The 22,334-nt window shown below is 41.3% G+C and overlaps 1 protein-coding gene across 1 annotated transcript in view; it reads right to left on the bottom strand.

Moving 5' to 3' along the window:
- LOC123508337 (ubiquitin carboxyl-terminal hydrolase 24-like) overlaps window positions 1-22,334 on the bottom strand; it is an 81,834-nt gene that overhangs the window by 50,052 nt on the left and 9,448 nt on the right. The window contains exons 9-14 of the mRNA XM_045261956.1: window positions 21,282-21,424; window positions 11,753-11,900; window positions 11,325-11,559; window positions 10,884-11,149; window positions 10,328-10,493; window positions 9,644-9,830 (exon numbers count right to left, since the gene is read on the bottom strand). Coding sequence (XP_045117891.1) covers window positions 9,644-9,830; window positions 10,328-10,493; window positions 10,884-11,149; window positions 11,325-11,559; window positions 11,753-11,900; window positions 21,282-21,424 — 1,145 coding nt within the window. The remainder of the gene's footprint in view (window positions 1-9,643; window positions 9,831-10,327; window positions 10,494-10,883; window positions 11,150-11,324; window positions 11,560-11,752; window positions 11,901-21,281; window positions 21,425-22,334) is intronic.

Below are 22,334 nucleotides of genomic sequence, written 5' to 3' on the forward strand. Positions count from 1 at the left end.
GGAGTCCCCCTCTGGGGAGGGGACCATAAATGTCCCCAGGTCGGACTGCCCCTCTGCTGTCGACCTTGGGTGTCTTGACACTTCATCTAATACTTTCACTATCAATTTCTGCAACATTCGTGGCCTTCGTTCTAATTTTCAATCTGTGGAACACCACCTCTCCTCTACTAAACCTCATCTTCTCTTCCTAACCGAAACACAGTTGTCTGTGACTACTGACAGCAGCCCTTTTCTGTTCCCTCCTACTTGCTCTATCCTCATTTTCAATCCAAAGCTGGATGTTGCGCATACGTGCGTAACGACACCACTTGCTCTCGTGCCCACAATCTTGAATCTTCAGAATTTTCTACCATCTGGCTAAGACTTCAATGTCACTCTCTAACTAAATTCATCTGTGCTGTATACCTCTCACCTAATTCCTCTGACTATGTAAAATTCTTTGACTATTTGACTTCCAAGGTGGAGCACATCTTATCTCACTTTCCTTTTGCTGAGATCTCCATTTTAGGGATTTCAATGTTCACCACCAGCTTTGGCTTTCATCTTCTTTCACTGACCAACCTGGTGAACAAACCTTCAACTTTGCTATCCTTCATGACCTAGAGCAGCTAGTGAAGTTCCCTACCCGTATTCCTGACCGCCTTGGAGACACGCCCAACATTCTTGATCTTTTCCTAACCTCCAACCCTTCTGCTTACTCTGTTAAACTTTCCTCTCCGTTGGGCTCCTCCGACCACAATCTAATTTCCGTTACCAGTTCTATCACTCCAGTGCAGCCTCAGGACCCGCCTAAGCGGAGGTGCTTCTGGCATTTTAACTCTGCTAAGTGGGAGGAACTAAGGCAGTACTATTCTGATTTCCTTGGGATGATTATTGTTTTCATGTCAGAGATCCTTCTCTTTGTGCCGAGCGCATAACAGAGGTGATTATCTCTGGCATGGAGCTATACATTCCTCATACTTTCTCTAACCCTAAAGCTAAAAAGCCTTGGTTTAACTCTGCTTGTTCTCGTGCTGTCAATGATAGAGGCGGCTCACAAACGGTTCCGTAGCCATCCAACTGCTGAAACTCATGCCCTATATATTTCTGCCCGTAATCATGCCAAATCTATTCTCCAACTTACTAAAAACTCTTTCATCAATAGAAAATGTCAAAGTCTTTCCAATTCTAACTCCTCTCGAGATTTCTGGCATCTAGCCAATAATATCTCTAACAACTTTACTTCTTCGTCTTTCCCTCCTTTACTTCATCCAGATGGCTCTACAGCTGTCTCTTCTTTTCTAAAGCTGAACTCTTCGCTCAAACCTTTGCTACCAACTCAACTTTGGATGATTCTGGGCATATTCCTCCTACTCCTCCACCCTCTGACTACTTCATCCCTAAAATTAAAATTCTTTATAAAGACGTTTTCCTGGCCCTCTCTGGCCTTGATTCTCGGAAGGCTTACGGTCCGGATGGAGTCCCTCCTGTTGTTCTCAAAAACTGTGCTTCCGAACTCGCTCACTGCCTGGTCAAACTCTTTCATCTGTGTCTCTCTACTTCTATTTATCCTTCTTGCTGGAAGTTTGCTCACATTCAACCTGTCCCTAAAAAAGGTGACCACTCCAATCCTTCTAACTACCGCCCTATAGCTTTGATTTCCTGCCTTTCTAAAGCCTTTGAGTCTATCCTTAATAGGAAGATAATGAGGCATCTATCAGCTCACAACCTTCTCTCTGATTGCCAGTATGGTTTCCGTAAAGGCAGATCTACTGGTGATCTTCTTACTTTCCTAACTGAATCTTGGTCATCCTCTTTTAGGGACTTCGGTGAAACCTTTGCTGTCGGCCTTGACATATCGAAAGCCTTCGATAGAGTCTGGCACAAATCTTTAATTTCTAAACTACCCTCCTACGGATTCTATCCTTCTCTCTGTACCTTCATCTCCAGTTTCCTTTCCGATCGTTCTATTGCTGCTGTAGTAGACGGTCACTGTTCTTCCCTAAAACTATCAACAGTGGTGTTCCACAGGGTTCTGTCCTATCACCCACTCTCTTTCTATTATTCATCAATGATCTCCTAAATCTGACTCAATGCCCTATCCACTCCTATGCTGATGATACCACCTGCATTATTCAACAGCGTTCAACAGACGCCCAACCCAACAACAATTAAATGACTCAAGGCGAGATGCTATAGGACGCCTAACTTCTGATCTTTCACTTGTTTCTGATTGGGGCAGAGAAAACCTGGTTTTGTTCAATGCCTCAAAAACTCAATTTCTACAACTATCTACTCGACATAACCTTCCAGACAACTATCCTCTCTTCTTCAATAACACTCAACTTCCCTCTCCTCTACATTAAACACACTCGGTCTATCCTTCACTAAAAATCTAAACTGGAAATTTCACATCTCTACTCTTGCTAAATCAGCTTCCAAGAAGTTAGGTGTCCTATGGCGTCTTCGTCCATTTTCTCTCCCTCCCAGCTGCTTGCTCTGTACAAGGGCCTTATCCGCCCGTGTATGGAGTATGGCTCTCATGTCTGGGGGATCCACACACAGCTTTACTAAACAAGGTGGAATCTAAAGCTTTTCGTCTTATCAACTCTTCTCCTCTAACTGACTGTCTTGATTCTTTAAGTCACCGCCGCAATGTTGCATCTTTATCTGTCTTCTACCGCTGTTTTCATGCTGTCTGCTCTTCTGAACTTGCTAACTGCATGCCTTCCCCTCCTGCGGCCTCGCTGCACAAGACTCTCTACTTCTTCTCATCCCTATTCTGTCCATCTTCCTAATGCAAGAGTTAACCAGTATCTTCACTCCTTCATTCCCTACACTGGTAAACTCTGGAACTCTCTACCTGTGTCTGTATTTCCACCTGCCTATGACTTAAACTCTTTCAAAAGAGGAGTGTCAAGACACCTCTTACGTTAACTGGACCCTCCTTTTAGATTTTTTTTGTTTTTTCTCTTTCTACTTTCTTCTTAACAGGGCCTGGCAACCAGCGGGATTTTTTTTTTTCCAACACTTTGTTTGCCCTTGGCCAGTGCCCTTGTAATGTAAAAAAAAAAAAAAAAAAAAAAAAAAATACGTTTGGAAAGAATAGTTTTGAAGGTTCTGGAGTCATCTAGAAAGTTCTTTAATTTTTTTTTCACCAAATTAGTGAAGAATCTGTCTGGATTGGTGGGAATAATTGAAATTAGCCTATTATAATAGGCTAGTTTCAAAACATCACTGGCCAGTTTATAAAAATCAAAGTTTAAAGAGAATAAGCATTATATTCTTTGTTTTTTAGATGAAAGGAAATAGAAAATAACATTAATTGACCAAAGACAAAAAAGTCAAAATTTTGTTACACTGTGTAATAACAATGATAACAATAATGATGATAATAATAATAATAATAATAATAATAATAATAATAATAATAATAATAATAATAACAATAATAATAATAATAATAATAATAATAATAACAACAACAATAATAGTTGTAGTAGTAGTAATAATACAATAATGGCATTAAAATAATAATAATTATAACAATAATAAAAAATAATGATAAAAATGGTATTAATAATAATAATAATAATAATAATAATATTTTTATTATTATTATTATTATTATTATTATTATTATTATTACTATTATTACTATTATTATTATTATTATAATTATTATCATTATCATTATTATTATTATTATTATAACTATTATTATTATCATTATTATTATTTTCATTATTAGGAGCTTAACATCCATCCTCTCTAGTCGGTTGCGTCTACCTGCACGGGATGAGCAGGCAAGAATGATCCGAGCAGACCGGAATGCGGGTTAAAGCAGACTGCCGACACTGAACCGCTCGAACCTGCTTCCTCTGTGTATGCCTACACTTGTTTATATGGTTTAATTCTTAGCATGGATCAGCACTGGTTGCCTGTGCAGGCAAATCTGCTTTCTCTGTGTATGCACTCTTATATGATAAAACACATTCTATCTGCCCATGTGTGGATGTGTCCACTTTTTATGGAAAAAACTATTGAACTGATTGTGATGAAGTATGATCCTGTGAGTGGAATAGTTTATATCTTAGCTACTTCCTACTCAAAACCATTAATATTTTAGCAAATCTATCTCCAAATAAAATTCCTGATGTTGGTGCCAAGTATATTGTAACCCATTTTTTATGATGGAGCCAAGCATTCATTATTGGCTTGGATTTTCTATGGTTCGGACAGGTATAATATACAAGTGGACCATTTATCATCAGTTTGGAGTTGAATCTCAAACACACTGTATGTCAGTATGTATTGCTACAAAGCTCCAGATATACTAGTGCTCTGAAGCTCTGTATGGGAACTATAAGACTTCACTCAGATGCCACAAAGCTTCACACTCTCATCCATTTGAGGAGATGATAACAGGGATAGTGGCCAGCACCTAGGTAGGCTAGCTTCAACCCTGCCCTGGAACACCCCTGCCTCTACCCATTTTACTAAGCACCATCATCTACTACCTGCCCTCCCAGCTTCCCCAGTCTCTTGTAGTGGCAACTAGGGTGGACGTTACACTGGTGTTAGGAGTGGGATCCCACTACGCGGCAGTGAGCAAGAGGCTGTGCTAGGTGTCTCTGGAGGCCAGTGAGTGTGTGTGCACATGATATAGTGACAATGTCAGACATGGAAAATCAGCAGGCTGATGCCAACCCGTCACTGCCAGTAGCTTTGGTGGCTATGGAAGAAAGGCTACAGTGTGAGTAGACAGTGATGGAAAAACGGCAAGAAGACAGACAAGATGTCCTATGTAGGATGTACATCTCTAGTTGTTAAGCTGTAGGAAAATGTTGAGACAGTTCACCCAAGAGAGCTGTCGGGATGTGATGCACGAAGTGGAGGAAGAAATATCATGCCTCAGTGAGACAGTCAAAAAGTAAGTGGGTCACCTTGAAGCACAGTTGCAGATAGCAGAGCAGTCTGGATGGGCAGGTGTGATACCATGAGCTACGATATACTAAAAAGAAGATAAGTCTTGTGAGGGTGACACAATACGCAACACAGGTGGTCAGCACAGTCTAGGTGGTGAAGGTGTGTTGCCCAAGCCAGGTGGTGCCACCATGCCAGACAGTGCATGGTGGCAGATTGCAAATCCTCTCCTTCTGTAACTCATCCATTGGCTTGTCACCATAAGCCCTAAGAGTACAATGAGTAAGTACTTTGGGATGATTATCATGCCCAGTTTGAGATCCTGGAAGAGGCTCAGGCTTGGGACTCAAGGGAGTGTGCAGTGCAGCAGGTGTCCTCTCTGAAAGATGTGGTAGTAGAGGTGTTAAGCCAGTTGACTCTCCTGCAATGCACCTTGTATGACTGTGGTGGCTGCTATGGAGTGGAGGTACAGGTATAAGTACCCGACTGAGGCGTTCCTGGCAAAGTTCTGGACAAGGTTGTATGCACTGGTTGGTGCAAAATGGTTCTCCACCCTAGACCTTAAGTCAGGCTACCATCAAGTGGAGATGGCAGACGAGGACAAAGAGAAAACAGCATTCTCCTATGAACATGGCTTATGGCACTTCAGTCATAAGCTATGGAGTAATGCACCAGCTACCTTCGAGTGGCTAATAGAACATGTGCTTATCTACCTAGATGACATCATTGTGTTTGGTGCAATGTTCAAGGAGGAACTGGAGCACCTGGAAGTAGTGCTACAGCATTTCCAATGACCAACCTGAAACTGAACCCCAAGAAGTATGTGTTGTTCCAGAGGTAGGTACTGTTCTTGGGACACCTTGTTGAATGAGATGGGGTAAAGCCAGATCCACAGAAGATCAGGGAGCGGTCAGTGCCGAAGTCTGTGAAGGAGGTGGGGAGTTTCCTGGGCTTCTGTACCTATTACAAAAGATTTGTCCACGGTTTTGCCATCATTGCTGTTTCTCTTCACCAGCTGACCAGCCAGGATACTTTGTATCACTGGGATGTGTGCCAGGCAGCTTTCAAGCAGCTGAAGGAGGCCATGGTAACCCTGGTAAAAGTCCCAGTGCTGCTATACCCTGACCCAAGCCATCCTTACATCCTGGATTGTGATGCCAGTATGGAAGGTATTAGTGCTTTACTTTCCCAGGTGTAGGTGGAGCAGGAGCAAGTGGCTGCCTACTACAGAGAATTACTGTGTGACATGCAAGGAGCTCCTGGCGGTGGTTACTTCTTCACTCTGGGCAATAGAAAATGGCTCCCTGTACCATATCTGGGCTGGGGATGTGGTGGAGGGATACCCGACTCAGGCAGCTCTCTCTCTCTCTCTCTCTCTCTCTCTCTCTCTCTCTCTCTCTCTCTCTCTCTCTCTCTCTCTCTACGGAAATAATGATAATAATAAGTGATCTTTCATACTAGGTATGTACATTACGAGATAAACCCATACAAATTTTTTTGAAAAAATTAGTTTACCTACTCTTAACCATTTTCTGAAGATGACAAACAATAGAAAATGTTTATTTCTATGGTAAACTAATCTACTGATTCCACAAAAAATAAACAAATAAAATAGAATTATTGACAGCACAGCATATCAATACTTATCCAGGCATAAGCAAATCATACACATTTGTAGTAATGATGAAAGTCAAGTAAACCATTGTATCATATATGACCTACATTCTGAAAGATCTCATACAGCATCCAGGAAAAAAATAGCACTTTCTTAGCAGAAAGCAACAATGACACAATATGTGTGTTATCGGATATGTCATGAGTGCCCTGATGACGCAAAATATGTGTCATCATGTTGAAGGGGTTAAGGCTGTAGACCATTTCCACAATTATTTGTACAGGGCAGAATTCATCATCCACACTGACCATGCCACACTACACTGATTGAAGACACTGAAGGACTCCAAGAGTCAGCTAGTGTAATGGCTAAGAACTCTGGAGCAGTACATCTACTGGGTGGTGTATCACTAAGAAGAAGTGCATAGCAGTGCAGAGAAGTTGAGCCAGCATCCATGTGCACCAGAATGTTCCCACTGCAGCCACAGGGACCTGGTGGAGGTCAGCAGGAGGACAACTGTGCATATGGAAGACTCAGGAAGGAATTGGCTGGAGACCTAGCATGATGACCCTGACTCATCCTCATTGTTGAATGGCTGGCAGCAAGTGTAGAAAAGCCACCACAGAAAGAGGTTGCTACCACCAGTCTTGCTTTGAAACATAATTTGGAGCAGTGGGACATCCTCAGGCTTATCAGAGAGGTACTCATCAAGAAGTGGGTACTGAAGGATGGCAAAGTTGGTCTCCAACAGACAGTGGTTTCCAAGGTGTTATGGGCTGATCTGTTACAGGAGACACATGGAAGAACGGCTGGTGTACCTGGGTGTATAGAAGACACTGAGTCGGCTTAGCCAGAGCTACTACTGGATGGGCCTATGCAGAGATGTGCAGGAGTGGTGCCAGTCCTGTGACGTTTGTTGGACCAAGAAGGGTCCTCCTCATCACGGTCACACTCCCCTGCAGCTCTACCAAGTTGGGGGCATCTTTGGAGTGGGTAGCAGTGGATATCACCAGCCTGTTCCCCACCATCACAGCTGACAACTTTGTGTGGCTATGGACTACTTTACAAAGTGACCAGAAGTCTATGCACTTCTTGAACATGAAGCCACCATAGTAGCTGAGGTAATTATCGAACAGTTTTTTTCCATATTTGGGGTACCAGCACAGCTGCACTCAGACCAAAGTCGGGAGTTTGAGTCTGGAGTCTTCCAAAAATGCTGTAAACTCCTTGGGATGAGAAAACCCCAGACCATCCCTCTACACCAGTGGTTCTTAACCTTTTTACTACCACGCCCCCTCTAGAAACTGCTCTTTCCCTCCACGCCCTCCTTGCATCTATAGACAAATTTCACTCCCAGAATTAAAAATAAAATAAAAAAAATGGCTTTTTAGTCCATTTACTAAGCATGAATTACATTAGTGAGATATTTGACAATGCTCTAAGCTACCAGATCTTGAATACATGGTTAGTGAGATATTTGACACTGCTCTAAGCTACCAGATCTTGAATACATGGTTAGTGAGATATTTGACACTGCTTCTTAGCTACCAGATCTTGAATACGTGGTTGAATGCTTGAGAGCGCACAATGTAAGTCCCCTTCAACGTTCAGGCGGTTTCTGTACTTGGTTTTGATAGCAACGAGCTCTTGTCATGAAAATAACCCATAAATGGAAAAACTTCTACTTTTCACCTGAGGCTCGTGCCCCCCCCTGGAAATCACCCACGCCCACCTAGGGGGGCGCGCCCCCCAGGTTAAGAACCACTGCTCTACACCCTCAAAGTGAACACTAGTGGAGCAGTTCAACCAGACCCTTGTGCAAGAGCTAGCAACTTGTTGTCAGAAGAGCCAAGGTAATTGGGTCAGGAAGCTACCTTTAATGCTGATGGCATACCGGTCAGCTGAGCATGAGGTCACGCAGTACATCCCTGCTAAGTTAATGCTGGGACAAGAGACTCGCCTCCCTGTAGATCTTTCCACAGGTCGCCCACCTGATGAGGAGCTGCTTACAGGAACAACTAAGTATGCAGTGGATCTAAAGGAATGCTTACCTGAGGTTCATCACAGAGTGCAGGGTCACCTGAAGCTCGCAGAAGAGGCAATGAAGAGGCAGTATGACTGAAGCCTGAGGGAACAAGGCTTTAAAGAGGGCTCGCAGGTTTGACTCTACAATTCTCAATAATGCTCCGAAGATGCACAATTTGTGGGAGGCCCCATATACTGTACAGGAGTGCATATCGGTTGTCACCTACAGAATTCGCCTTGGCTCTCACGGCAAACTCAAGATTGTCCAGTGATAGGCTGTGATGGGTTTATGGACCAGGCAACTACTCCTGGGAGAGTATTGATGTGGATTCCCTGACCCCTGAACTGGCTGTGAGCGACAAGGAAAAACTAGGCGAGCAGTGTGAGGAAGAGGACAGGTATGTGAGAATCCTGGACGGTGGTGACCTGGTGATTCAAGATGAGGAAAAGAGGGTGCTGCAGCCTCAACAACAGAGGAGGCTGCCTCAGATTCTAAAACTTCCCATTGGAGGATAAAGATTAAATTGATGGATCTCAGAGGGCCTGTAGGGAGGGGCAGTGCTATGAAGCTCCGTATGGGTGCTATGAGGCTTCATTCAGGTGCCTGGAAGCTTCACACTCACATCCATTGGGGGAATAAAAGGTGATGACAGAGATAGCAGTCAGCACCTGGGCAGGTTAACTCCAACCCTGCCCTGAAACACAACTGCCTCTCCCCCTCTCACTGAGCACCATCAACTGCCAGTTGCCCCAATCTTCCACAGTCTCTTGTAGTGGCAACTGGGGTGGAGGTTACAGAATGTATGTATGCAGTAGAGTCTTTTTCACAGGAAAAAAAATAAATAAATAAATAAAATAAAAAAAACCACATAGAATTGACTATAATGAAATTTAGTAGAGAGCCTCCTTAATCCCAGCAATGATAGTATATAATAAAACACTGTCTGTCTGTCTGTCTGTCTGTGTGTGGGTTTGTCTGTTTGTGTATAATAGAGGGCATTTACAATGAACAAAGAATGTGATATAAAAAAACTAGTTGCCAGTAACTGACTCACTCATCCAAACATACCACATCAAGGACATGAATAAGAACATTACCTGTGGTCTGGAAAGGGATCAAATCACAAGCATTGATTATGGTTGCAATGATGGAATGCAGTGGTCCAAACTCCTGAGCCTGCATAGGGGCCCAGCGGCGCTTCTCAAGGTCAGATGGACCAAGCAAGAAACTGAGGAGACTTGAAAATCCACCAAGAGATAGGAATTGTTTGCAATGATGTATGCCCTGAAATTTAAAAAAAATAAAAATTATCAAATATTTAAATACACTATAAGTTGCTTTACCTAATTATCTAATATTAACAGGGTAACTGTCACTGATCTATAGAAAGCTAGGCATACTGTACATTAAAGGCAGCTTCATAACTCTACCTTAAAAAATACATGCATGTCTATCTACAGACCTGGCCAGTATCTTGGTGACAAAAGGATACTTCCATAGTTATAAATTCCCTTAAACTAAATTACAGTCCAACTTAGTCTCTGGGGTTCTACGTAGAGGAGAGCACAACTTTTGACATGTATTAAGACATCTTACATGCATGAATAGGAAACATTTTGTTATAAATAAACAAAATTATGAATAATGTGTCAAAATTTTCACCTTAGAAATACAACACTCAAACAAACAATAAGTAATTCATTTATCTATCTATTTACATATGTGACATGCTGGCAATCCCACAGAGACAAGCATCACGCACTCACACGAGCATCACTTACCTGCTGGCAGTAATTGTACAGAAGGAAAAAGTAGTGATATGATGTTTTGATAGCTGCTGGCACTTCAGTGGCAAGCAGGGACAGGAGGTGCTTCATCACAGTCTGCAGAGTGTCAACACTACCACAGTGTTCATACTCAGCCTTGAATATGGAGCCCAGTAAGTTGCTGTGGGGGAAAGTTCATAGCATCACACAAGATATTTTGTTTTAAAGGTAACCAAAATAGAATATGGAGGGAGTTCCAGTACCCAAAGCATATTTAGCTCATATGAAGTTGTTACATTTAATAACTTTATCCTTTACACTATTAATTTCTCCTGAACTCTTATGAAGTTGATATATTCATTAACTTACCCTTTACACTATTAATTTCTCCTGAACCAAGTTAAATTTGTGCATTTTACTTCTTTTTTCTTTCAGGTGCCATCCATAGTCTTTGGAGAATTACCAAATTATACTAAAGCCATTTGAGTATCCAGCTAGGCATGTGTGATGTAGTTATAAGGAGAGTACATAAAGGATTGAAAAAAATTAAGTGCTGACCACCATGACTGACCTGAAGTGTCCACGAGTCATCTTGTCAGGAGCCTCCAGAAGCAGAGGCTGGATATGGGATACACCATCTTCGCTAGAAAAGTATTTGACACACCAACCAGATGCCTCCTTGGAGTGCTTCACCCATGAGCTGAGCATCTCCACCCAATGAGTAATCACTGCATCCTCCTTGTCTTTGGTTCGGAGATAAGTATTGAGCAGGAAGTTTACTCCTAAACTTACTACTTCAATGGAGATGGGTACTGCAACATCAAACTGGCCACTTCCCTGTAAAGAAGTATAAACTAAAAACCTTCTGTACCATTTTTCATATATGCTGCCAACTCCACGATCAAAGGAAATGTTAATCAATGATCATGTATCATGAGATACCAAAAAGATATTACAATTCAAACTCATCTTTCTCATATCTCAGTATTTCATGTGTACTTCAATTACTCACTGTATTAGCAGAACATATTTGCTGAATAAAGGTATAATAATCTTTGCAGAAAACATCACGGTTCTTGAGGAAAGTGAGGTTTTCATAGGTGATAGCAGACATGATGCGTGGAGGCATGTATTCTCGGAACACTCCTTGCCTCTCTCCTTGCTGTAGCAACTGGCTCAGCTCACACAAGCTAGAGCGTGCTCTAATCTCGCTGGAAGTTCCACTGATTGAAAAGCTCTTCTTTGCACTAAGAAAAGTGGTAAAAATAGAACAAATTTAATGCCTTCCTAACAACACCATACATACCATATTCTATCAGTAATAGAACATTACTGGTTATTGTACAATTGTTATAAATATCCATTTGACAAAGGCCTGTCTCCAACAGTACTCTAATAACAACCTTAAAAAAAAAAGTATGACTGGTGACCATCCAGTACCTGCTTGTGGATGCCCTGAATGAGCGTGAGGTGGCACCCATTCGTGGTGTCTTGGGCGTCTTTGGGGTAGACAATCGGTCATCTAGGCTATCATACACAAGCATGTAAGCATTCCAGTACCTTAAACGGTCTTCAGGAAGAGGGTTGGCTGAAATTAGATGAACACAGTATTTACAGAGAAGCATGAGGCACAAGAGGTTTATCTCTACTGGGATAGCACAAATAGAAACATATTATGTACATTTTTAATTTTCATACAGACATCTCTTGATTAAAGCGAGTTTGAATAACACAATTTCAATTTAACGCGACTTTAAATATAATACAGAGGTCCCTTTTACTGCGCATCTCAGTTAATGTGTTTCCAGCTTTATGCGCACCCTCACTTTGTTTTCATCACTCGTACAATGCACAGAATTTCCGACTTTATACGCACTTGGCAAAAGAAACTTTCATTTGAGAACAAAATATATTGCTATAAAATTATCTTTTTCTGCCAAAAACCAATAAAATAAATTAAAATAAATTCAGAAATGATACTCTAAGAATAAAAACAATAATTAAATGTCAAAATATACAAATTAAACATTACATAACAAAGAACTAACGAGACAGTTGGACACTGTGCTTATGTATTGGTCCAGCTTGCCTGTGTTAGGGTTTCATGTTTCATGTTTGCTAAGCATTATGATATTTTTGACCTTTGTAGGTTGGTGATACATAATATTTGTGATCTTTCTAGGTTTGTGAATATGACTTCTTCCAAAAATATTAAAGAGAAAGGTATTACAGGTAAAGCTTATCAAGAAACATGAAATATTTTCTCTTCAAGAGAAACCAGACATCATAGCCAAGGTTGAGGCAGGTGAGAAGCTCTGAGAAGTAGGAAGATTTTACTCTATAAACCCTTAAAATCCAAGGAGCTAACTTACTTTACACCTGCTACAGCGGGGAACAATCATACCTGTTGGAAATGCTGAAAGATTTTTTTCCTTATAAAAGCATATTTCTTTTTGTTATTCTGAGTACAACGATGTACTTTTCAACATGTTATGATCTCTGAGAGCAAAGTTACTGCATATAAAAAATTCTCCCCGAATCTGTGGCAGAACCCGCCGCTAAGAAATACCCCCCCAAGCCCACGCAGTAGGGTGCAGCACCCTACTCGTATTCCTGACCGTCTTGGAGACACGCCCAACATTCTTGATCTCTTCCTCACCTCTAACCCTTCTGCTTATGCTGTCACCCTTTCATCTCCGTTGGGCTCCTCCGATCACAATCTCATTTCTGTATCTTGTCCTATTTTTCCAATCCCTCCGCAGGATCCCCCAAAGCGAAGGTGCCTCTGGCGTTTGCCTCTGCCAGTTGGGGGACCTGAGGAGGTATTATGCTGATTTTCCTGGAATGATTATTGCTTCCGTGTCAGAGACCCATCTCTTTGTGCTGAACGCATAACAGAGGTGTTAGTATCTGGCATGGAGGCGTACATTCCTCATTCTTTTCTCAACCTAAACCTTCTAAACCTTGGTTTAACTCAGCCTGTTCTCGTGCTATACATGATAGAGAGGTTGCCCACAAAAGGTACTTGAGCCTTCCATCTCCTGAATCTCATGCACTTTATATCTCTGCCGGAATCATGCCAAGTCTGTTCTTCAACTTGCCAAACACTCTTTCATAAATAGGAAATGTCAAAATCTTTCAAACTCAAACTCTCCTCGTGACTTCTGGCATCTAGCCAAAAACATCTCAAATAACTTCACTTCTTCATCTTTCCTCCTTTATTTCATCCTGATGGCACCACTGCCATCTCTTCTGTCTCTAAAGCTGAACTCTTTTCTCAAACCTTTGCTCACAACTCCACCTTGGACGATTCTGGGCTTGTCCTCCTCTCCTCCTCCCTCTGACTATTTCATGTCTACAATCAAAATTCTTCGTAATGATGTTTTCCATGCCCTTGCTGGCCTAAACCCTCGGAAGGCTTATGGACCTGATGGGGTCCCTCCTATTGTTCTCAAAAACTGTGCTTCTGTGCTTGCACCTTGCCTGGCCAAACTCTTCCAACTTTGTCTATCGACTTCTACCTTTCCTTCCTGCTGGAAGTTCGCCTACATTCAGCCTGTTCCTAAAAGGGTGACCGTTCTAACCCCTCAAACTACCGTCCTATAGCTTTAATCTCTTGCTTGTCTAAAGTTTTGAATCTATCCTGAATAGGAAGATTCTCAAACATCTGTCACTTCACAATCTTCTGTCTGATCGCCAGTATGGCTTCCGTCAAGGTCGCTCTACTGGTGATCTTCTGGCTTTCCTTACTGAGTCTTGGTCATCCTCTTTTAGAGATTTCGGTGAAACTTTTGCTGTTGCGTTAGACATATCAAAAGCTTTTGATAGAGTCTGGCATAAAGCTTTGATTTCAAAACTGCCCTCTTACGGCTTCTATCCTTCTCTCTGCAACTTTATCTCAAGTTTCCTTTCCGACCGCTCTATTGCTGCTGTGGTAGATGGCTACTGTTCTTCTCCTAAACCTATTAATAGTGGTGTTCCTCAGGGTTCTGTCCTGTCACCCACTCTCTTTCTATTATTCATTAATGACCTTCTTAACCAAACTTCTTGCCCTATCCACTCCTACGCTGATGATACCACCCTACATCTTTCCACGTTCTTTCAGAGACGTCCAACCCTTCAGGAAATTAACAGATCACGCGGGGACGCCACGGAACGCCTGACTTCCGATCTTTCTAAAATTTCCGATTGGGGCAGAGAAAATCTAGTAGTTTTCAATGCCTCAAAACTCAATTCCTCCATCTATCAACTCGACACAACCTTCCAGACAACTATCCCCTCTTCTTCAATGACACTCAACTGTCTTCCTCTTCCACAATGAATATCCTCGGTCTGTCCTTTGCTCATAATCTTAACTGGAAACTTCACATCTCATCTCTTGCTAAAACAGCTTCTATGAAGTTAGGTGTTCTGAGGCGTCTCCGCCAGTTTTCTCGCCCTCCAACTGCTTACTCTGTATAAGGGCCTTATCCGTCCCTGTATGGAGTACTCTTCGCATGTTTGGGGGTTCCAGTCACACAGCTTTGCTTGATAGGGTGGAATCGAAAGCTCTTCGTCTCATCAACTCCCTCCTCTGACTAACTGTCTTCAGTCTCTTTCTCACCGCCGAAATGTTGCATCCCTTTCTATATTTTATCGCTTTTTTCATGGTAACTGTTCTACTGATCTTGCTAACTGCATGCCTTCCCTCCTCCTGCAGCCATGCTGCACAAGGCTTTCTTCTTCCTCTCATCCCTATTCTGTCCAACTCTCTAATGCAAGAGTTAACCAGTACGCTCAATCATTCATCCCTTTCACTGGTAAACTCTGGAACTCCCTCCCTGCATCTGTATTTCCAAATTCCTACAACTTGTCTTCTCTTAAGAGGGAGGTATCGAGGCATTTGCTTCCCTAATTCTGGCTGACGGTTTTGGCACTTTTTCTACTCTTTGGAGAGCCAGCGCTCAAGTGGGCTTTTTTCTTTCTTTTTTTTGCCCTTGGCTGGCCCTCTTCCCTACGTATTAAAAAAAAGAAAAAAAGAAAAAAAAAAGCTCCGATAACACACCGTGCATGCGTGTTCTCTCTCTCTCTCTCTCTCTCTCTCTCTCTTTTTTTTATTTAAACATAACTTAATACAAAGGAACATATACCCAAAGGCACACTGTCGTGTGCTACCTATTCTAAGGGTACTACAATAAATTTTTCTACAATATTTACAAGACTTAAAAATAAATAATATACAAGATGGTCAGCATGTAAATGGAGCACTATTCGTTTCACTTCACTAGCACTATTCACGCACTGCACTACACTGAGTGTCACGTCACAAAGAGTGTCAGAGGAGTTGGCAGTGTGTCTCCACTTATGTGCCATCAGTTTGACACTGTGAGCGTTCATCTCCTGGACGTGAGGCACCGCGGCCGTGAACAAGTTCCACATCCTGGAGACGCGTCCTGCGAAGGTGCGTTGATGCTGACACCCGTGGGATCGCGGCAGCTCTACGGCGTCACCACCATTGAGCACCGTTCTCGTGCTCCGTGTGGTGACTCTTAGAGGATGACGCAGCCCTGCCAGATGTGGCACTCTTTGCACCTGTGCCTTATGGAACACTATGATCGCCGCCACGTCTCTGCGGTGTTCCAGTGAATCAAGAGGACGCTCAGGCTCTGGGTGAGGTGGTAGTGCAGCATCTACTAGCCGTATGGCGCGGCGTTGGATGCTGTCCAGTCTCCTTCTGTGTGTGGCGGCACAGGACATCCAGGAGACAGCTGCGTACTCAAGGTGGGGCCGCACCTGTGCCTTGTACAGTAGCAGTCTCCCCTTCCTGTCGAGGAAACTGGCGATCCTTCTGAGAGCGGAGATCCTGTGAGAGGCTTTCTTGGCAATGGTTTTGACATGGCTGTCAAACCTCAGCCCTCGATCCACCTCCACTCCAAGTATCTTGACGTCATCTTGGAGTGGGAGAGCAGCAGCCAAAGACAACTTTCCTGCCATTGCTGCCATGGCGGCTGGGGACCGAGACAACCATTGCCTGTGTCTTCTCCGGCGCGAATGTCACTTGCCAGCGAGCACCCCACTCCTTAATCACTCGTAGCTGCTGATTGATGGCCTCAGCAGCCCGCCCACTGTCCTGGCGTGGATAGGTATAGGAGAGGGTGCAGTCATCAGCATAGGCCATGACTCCTGGCAGTAGCTGGAGAAGATCATCCACGTAGATATTCCACAGGAGTGGGCCAGGAATTGAACCCTGTGGCACTGATGCCTCCACAGGCATCTCTCTCTCTCTCTCTCTCTCTCTCTCTCTCTCTCTCTCTCTCTCTCTCTTTTCGGGCATTTGAATTTTATGTAATAGTAGGAACTTTTGCACTTTCATATCTTGAAAATGTGAACTCAGATAGATGAAATGATATGCAAAACAGGAAAAGAAAAAGAAACCACATATTACAAGTATTGTAGATTTCTATAATAATTGGAATCTGGCAACTCTTGTTAGCAATAGGAGTCACATGACTAGGCCAACAAGCACAGTCTTGTAGAGGCAACCATGGGTGACACACACCCTTGAGGGGAGTAAATGAGGTTTATGAACGACGCTGTGAGGGTTGGTCTCTGTCTCCCAGATCACTATCAGAATCACTACTGGAGTCTTCACTTTCTTTTGTCTCAATAAAGAATCAGTCTATTTTCATCACTATCCTCAATGTCATTACCAAGTAACACTGACATAACATTACTCGGAGTACCATTTCCTTCCTCCGGATCATGGGAGTTGCCAGATGTCGCCTCTAAATGGGAAAAGATGACTTATTGTGTGGGAACATATGTCTCAAGGCTCGAGGAGGTGAGCGAGAAAAGTTGCCAGATACCTCCACTTTCCCCAGGACCAACAGTGAGGGTGAGAGATTCAAACGTTTAGCGCAGTAAAATCATGATTCCCTGAACGATCCCTGCCTTTCGCACGCGGCGGTACAATCTTCCCGAAATTATCACCGCACGTTAAGGGTTAATGAGTCCACAGTATGTAACAGAGACATAGAGAAATGTAAAGATGCCATAAAGAAAGTAGTGCAGGAATGATTGATATGAGGGCCCGTATGGCAGGATCTCAAGGGTCAGTCATGGTGGGTCCCATTCCCAGTCTTATTTATAACATAGGGTTCTATTATTTGGTTAGTGCATTTTCAATATATGCAAACATTTTCTTAGTCCCTTTCCCGCACATTAAGAGAGGATCCCTGTACTTAAGGAGATACAATTAAATAACACGATTTATTCAATTTTATGCAGGTCAACTCGACTCAATGACATCATGCGCACCCCATGCAGATTCTGGCGGGAACCACACTAAGCTGCTCCGTTGCTTTTCACAGTCCTTACTCCTTGCACTGTGAGTTGTACAAGAGGGAGATAATCAAAACAGCAGTGTTAAAGGCATCAGAAACTCCAGTTTGGGAGAGAATTCTAACAAAAAAAGATCTACAGGAAGCACTCACTTCAATAAGGGAAGGATTGGCCTTATTGGAGGCCAAAGATCTTAATGTAAAAAAGAAGTCCAACAGTGGCAAGAAAAGTGATGACAGAACTAAACTGCTATAAAATCATGTTAGATCAGAAGAAAAAGATCATCACACAAACCACATTAGATCAATTCTTTCAAAAGAAAATCATAGAAGAGGAACCAGAGGAAGAGGGAGACGTGAGTGACATAGATGACACGAGGGAGCAGGTGGGGTGAAGATTCAGCAGACGATGACCAGTAATGCACCAACAAAGTGATGGTGCGTGTGAGGATGTTTTTGTTATCATAGTGGCTTATAAATGTAATGTACTTAAAAATAAAATGAGAACATGTGTTTTTATTGCATCTGTGACCTAGTGATGTATTAACCCTTCAACGGGAACTCGACTTCACCTGGAGTCACGAGTTTGTGGTTTTGAAAAAGCCTGCCATTTTTCACGCACACCTGACTCCAAGGTCTATGGGTTTCAGTCAAGTGTCTGTTGGTCATCAGATCTAGAGGGGGATAGACGGGCTCCTCAATGGCGATGCATGGTCATGGTCCATTTATGAAATATTAACTCATGAACATACATAGGGAAGGAAACATTGTTTATACGCCTGTATATGTGATATACAGGGCCTTAATACCTCTAACTTAGTCTAAATATGTTTGCTGTGATTTGATAAGATTCCTGCCAGTTATTCTCTCACTCTACATGTGTGTAATAGTTATTACCAGTTTTTCTTCTGGTTTCTTTCATAGGTAAATTTAACATGTCACATCCCTGTGGATTGTCTGATGAGAGAATACACCAGCTGTTGGCTAAGGAAACAGTAGATCTCACTGGTGAAATAACATTCACTGAGGTCTATGAGCCAGTCACAGCTGACTTGGTTATTTATAGAAAATCACATTTTTCAGGAATCGCTACTTTCTTTGGTTCAGAGCACCACAATTGGGATGGAGAGTATACAATTTATAAATAATTTTTCAGATAATGATAATGTTTAAGCAAAAGTTATCATGATAAACCATATTGTGGGTATGTATGTTCTGTTTATTTGCTTATTTACATGTTTACTTATCAAATTGAGAAACAAAAATTGTTCATTTTCATTTGGTCAGAGCACCACAATTAGGATGTAAATTAGGAATTATACACTATTTCTTAGAAAGAGCAATCATTTTAGTTTGAGAATATTCAATTTTCTTACTTTTCTTTCCAGAGAATTCTAATTCATACACTCACTATATGGCAAAGTCACTATTTTCTTCAATATTTTTTAAAAATAAACCATGAAATTTCCCAACATTGGAAAGTGCTGAAAAGCTGCCAGATTCGCCAGATAACTTAATTTAGCACATTCAACTCGGTGTGCTGAAAAATTTTTTTTACGTCATATATGTGCTATCAAACTAAGTAATAAATTATTAGGAACATCTCTAATCAGCTTCACCAAGCACAGAGAACGTAATATGGTAAAACGAGCCAAAAATGCTTGGTTCATGGTCTCAGTTTTGGGACACTTCATCACCTTGAGTGAATTACATTATTTTCAGTAAGCAAGCACATTTCATTGGTTCAAGTTAATTAATTAGCAATCAAATCCAGAAAATGTGACGAATATCAAATAAACACGATGTTTTGATGCAAAATCCTTGTATGACTTCAGTGAAAGATTGTCTGTTCCGTATGTAAACAACATCAAGCAGGTTTCTACCTGCTCCCCACCGGTTATAGGCAAACAGTTCAGGGTCTGGATGCGATGCTGACGGTCCTTTGCACCAATCTATGAAGTGCTTTGAGCAGATAGCATGGTCCTTGGTAGCTCTCCACGTCGGGCCTCGTTTACATCGTGTCTCCCATAATCTTCTTCGAGCCACTTCTTTCTTCCTGGGAAACACAGTCCATCCTTTCACGCCTTGGTTTTCTTTTTGATATAGAATTGCAGTCAGCTACAGCACATGTATAAACCGGCATTCTGTTCCAGCTCTAAGAACACTCCACACTAGGGTGACCAAATTTCTGAGACAAATTCCAGGGACATTTTCAGTTCATGGAGGTAAAAACATGTAGTGTTTTTGCACTGGAAAAACTAAAACGAGGACACTATTCGTACCATTTATAAACCAGCAATCAAAAGTTTCTCTCGCCTTATTTACCCAAGTTGCAAAGAAAAAAAAATCTCTACCTGATGAAATATCTGAGATCATGAACACCCATTAGCTGTTAAAATGTGTCCGCTATACACTTCACCGTCTTCACAGAAACTATATAAAAAATAAGGCCTTCTCCTTATTCTTGACATTCTAAAAGAGTAATTATAAAAGGATATAATTATCATAATCAAAAGGAGTAGTTTTTAACGCATCAAGTGATCTTTCAGTTACAGAAAACCGGGGACAGCAGTAGCCAGGGACAGGTCACTGAAATCGGGGACGTCTGGTCACCCTACTCCACACGAGCTTCCAAACAACGCGGGCCGCGGGTTGTTTTGGTGTTTTGAGAGGACTCGGTGTTCCCGAGTTCAGTTAGTCTTTTCGGTTTGATATGCCTTCGGCCGCAAAAATGTTGCTCTACCAAGATTATTACAGAATGTATTCCTTTGTAATATTTAGAGGAGAAACAGTGCTCTCTGTTGAACTATATGAAAAAAATGTTTCAAACCAAATATGTAGTTGAGACTAGTAAAAAAATGCGAGAGCATTGAAACCGCGACTGTGAGTATTAAGCTTATAATAACAGTTTTGTAGAGTGTGTATTACCAGATCATATGGATAATGTTAGGATAAACACTTGGAATTAATGTTTTGCAGTACAAAGACTCAATACCTCAAGATTTATTATGATATGAATTTTAGAATGTGTGTCTCTTGCGAGTTGGCTGGCTGTATACCGAGTCGTGTATTAAAACAGCCAGCGATCAATGGCAACCCAAGAATATCCGACGTCAGGAATTAAATATGAACATAAATTTGTATGTTTTTACTTTCATCGTCCAACAAGATGTTTTCTTTTTCAAATATGATCAAGAGTAACTCAATAAAGATGATCCATATATTTTTTTTTTTCAATAATTTTGCAGTGGGTCCAAATGGAGTCATGACAATTAGTACAAGTGAAACTGGGCATTTCCATTTAAGGGTTAATAGTTTTTTTATGGTATGAGTAACAAAATCTGTAAAATAGACAGACTTTCCTAGTTGCCAGGAACATAATCCCCTTTTTACCATTGTTTTCTATGGGTACATTATGTTTGAATAATGTGATTTTGAATAACACGACATCTCCAGGAATGTAACCCTCACGTTAATCAAGAGTTGACTGTATTTATCAGTCAACCTAAAATCCTTCATATCAGAACACATTACCCTTATACCTAACCCAAAAAATATATCTACATAACATTATATAGCAAAGCCAACGATGTGTCAACTAATTCACTATGAATATATTCTCATAAAACATAAACAAAGATATTACTCACAAGAATCATAAGAGACCTTTGCTTTGTATGTTCCACCAAAACATTCTTGTTCCAGGAGTGCATCGCACATATCCACTTCCTCTACTGTAGTATCATTGAATTTGAACCAATGACCATTGTTTGGGTTAGTTAAGGAGTCCCCTCTGCAAAGTAAAATAAATCTATTGTAGCATCTATGGAAGCATGCAGCCACATCTCTGAAAGGATATACACCAAAATATATATATATAAAGACTAATAACAAACTAATGGCCTGCAAGAAATCATAGGTCTAAAGAAAACAGGAGTCTGCATGTTCAATGTAGCTTAGTAATTATAAGCTTTCAGAATACGAAGCACTACTTGATAATAATTACATCAAATTTTCAGTATATATATATATATATATATATATATATATATATATATATATATATATATATATATATATATATATATATATATATATATATATATATATATATATATATATATATATATATATATATATATATATATATATATATATATATATATATATATATATATATATACCGCTTTAACGACGTTGGTTTAGCGAATTTCCGGTTTAACATACTATATAAAGTTAGACCAAAAATCTGCATAACTTACAACCACATCCGTTTTAGCGAATTTTCTGGGTTTGAATTTGCCGGGTGAGGGACTGAACGCAGTAGTTTCGCTGTGATTGGCTGGCTCCCCGCCTCTGTCTCTAGCGCTTCTGGAGCTGGATCCAAGAATCTTTAACAACGTCAGAGCAGCCTCTTGCAGCGAAATGGCATCCATGAATACTTGGAGGGATGGTGACAAGGTTGCTTTCAGGTTGCTCTGAGGTTGCTGGGAACACCACCTCTCCAGGTGGTGTTACTGTCTTATATATGCATTTATGTTCACAAAACAACATTTCTATTAGCTTTTAACAAGCCTTGCCCCCAAGAAAGGATTATTTTGTAATACATAAAGTGAAATCTTACATGGAATACCAAAAAATAAAGCAGAAATAAGATGAGCCACAGATGAAAGCGGGAGACTCGCAGCCACTCGGCCGCTTCT

This window comes from Portunus trituberculatus, chromosome 24 (assembly GCF_017591435.1).
Source record: "Portunus trituberculatus isolate SZX2019 chromosome 24, ASM1759143v1, whole genome shotgun sequence".
NCBI classification, from domain to species: domain Eukaryota; kingdom Metazoa; phylum Arthropoda; class Malacostraca; order Decapoda; family Portunidae; genus Portunus; species Portunus trituberculatus.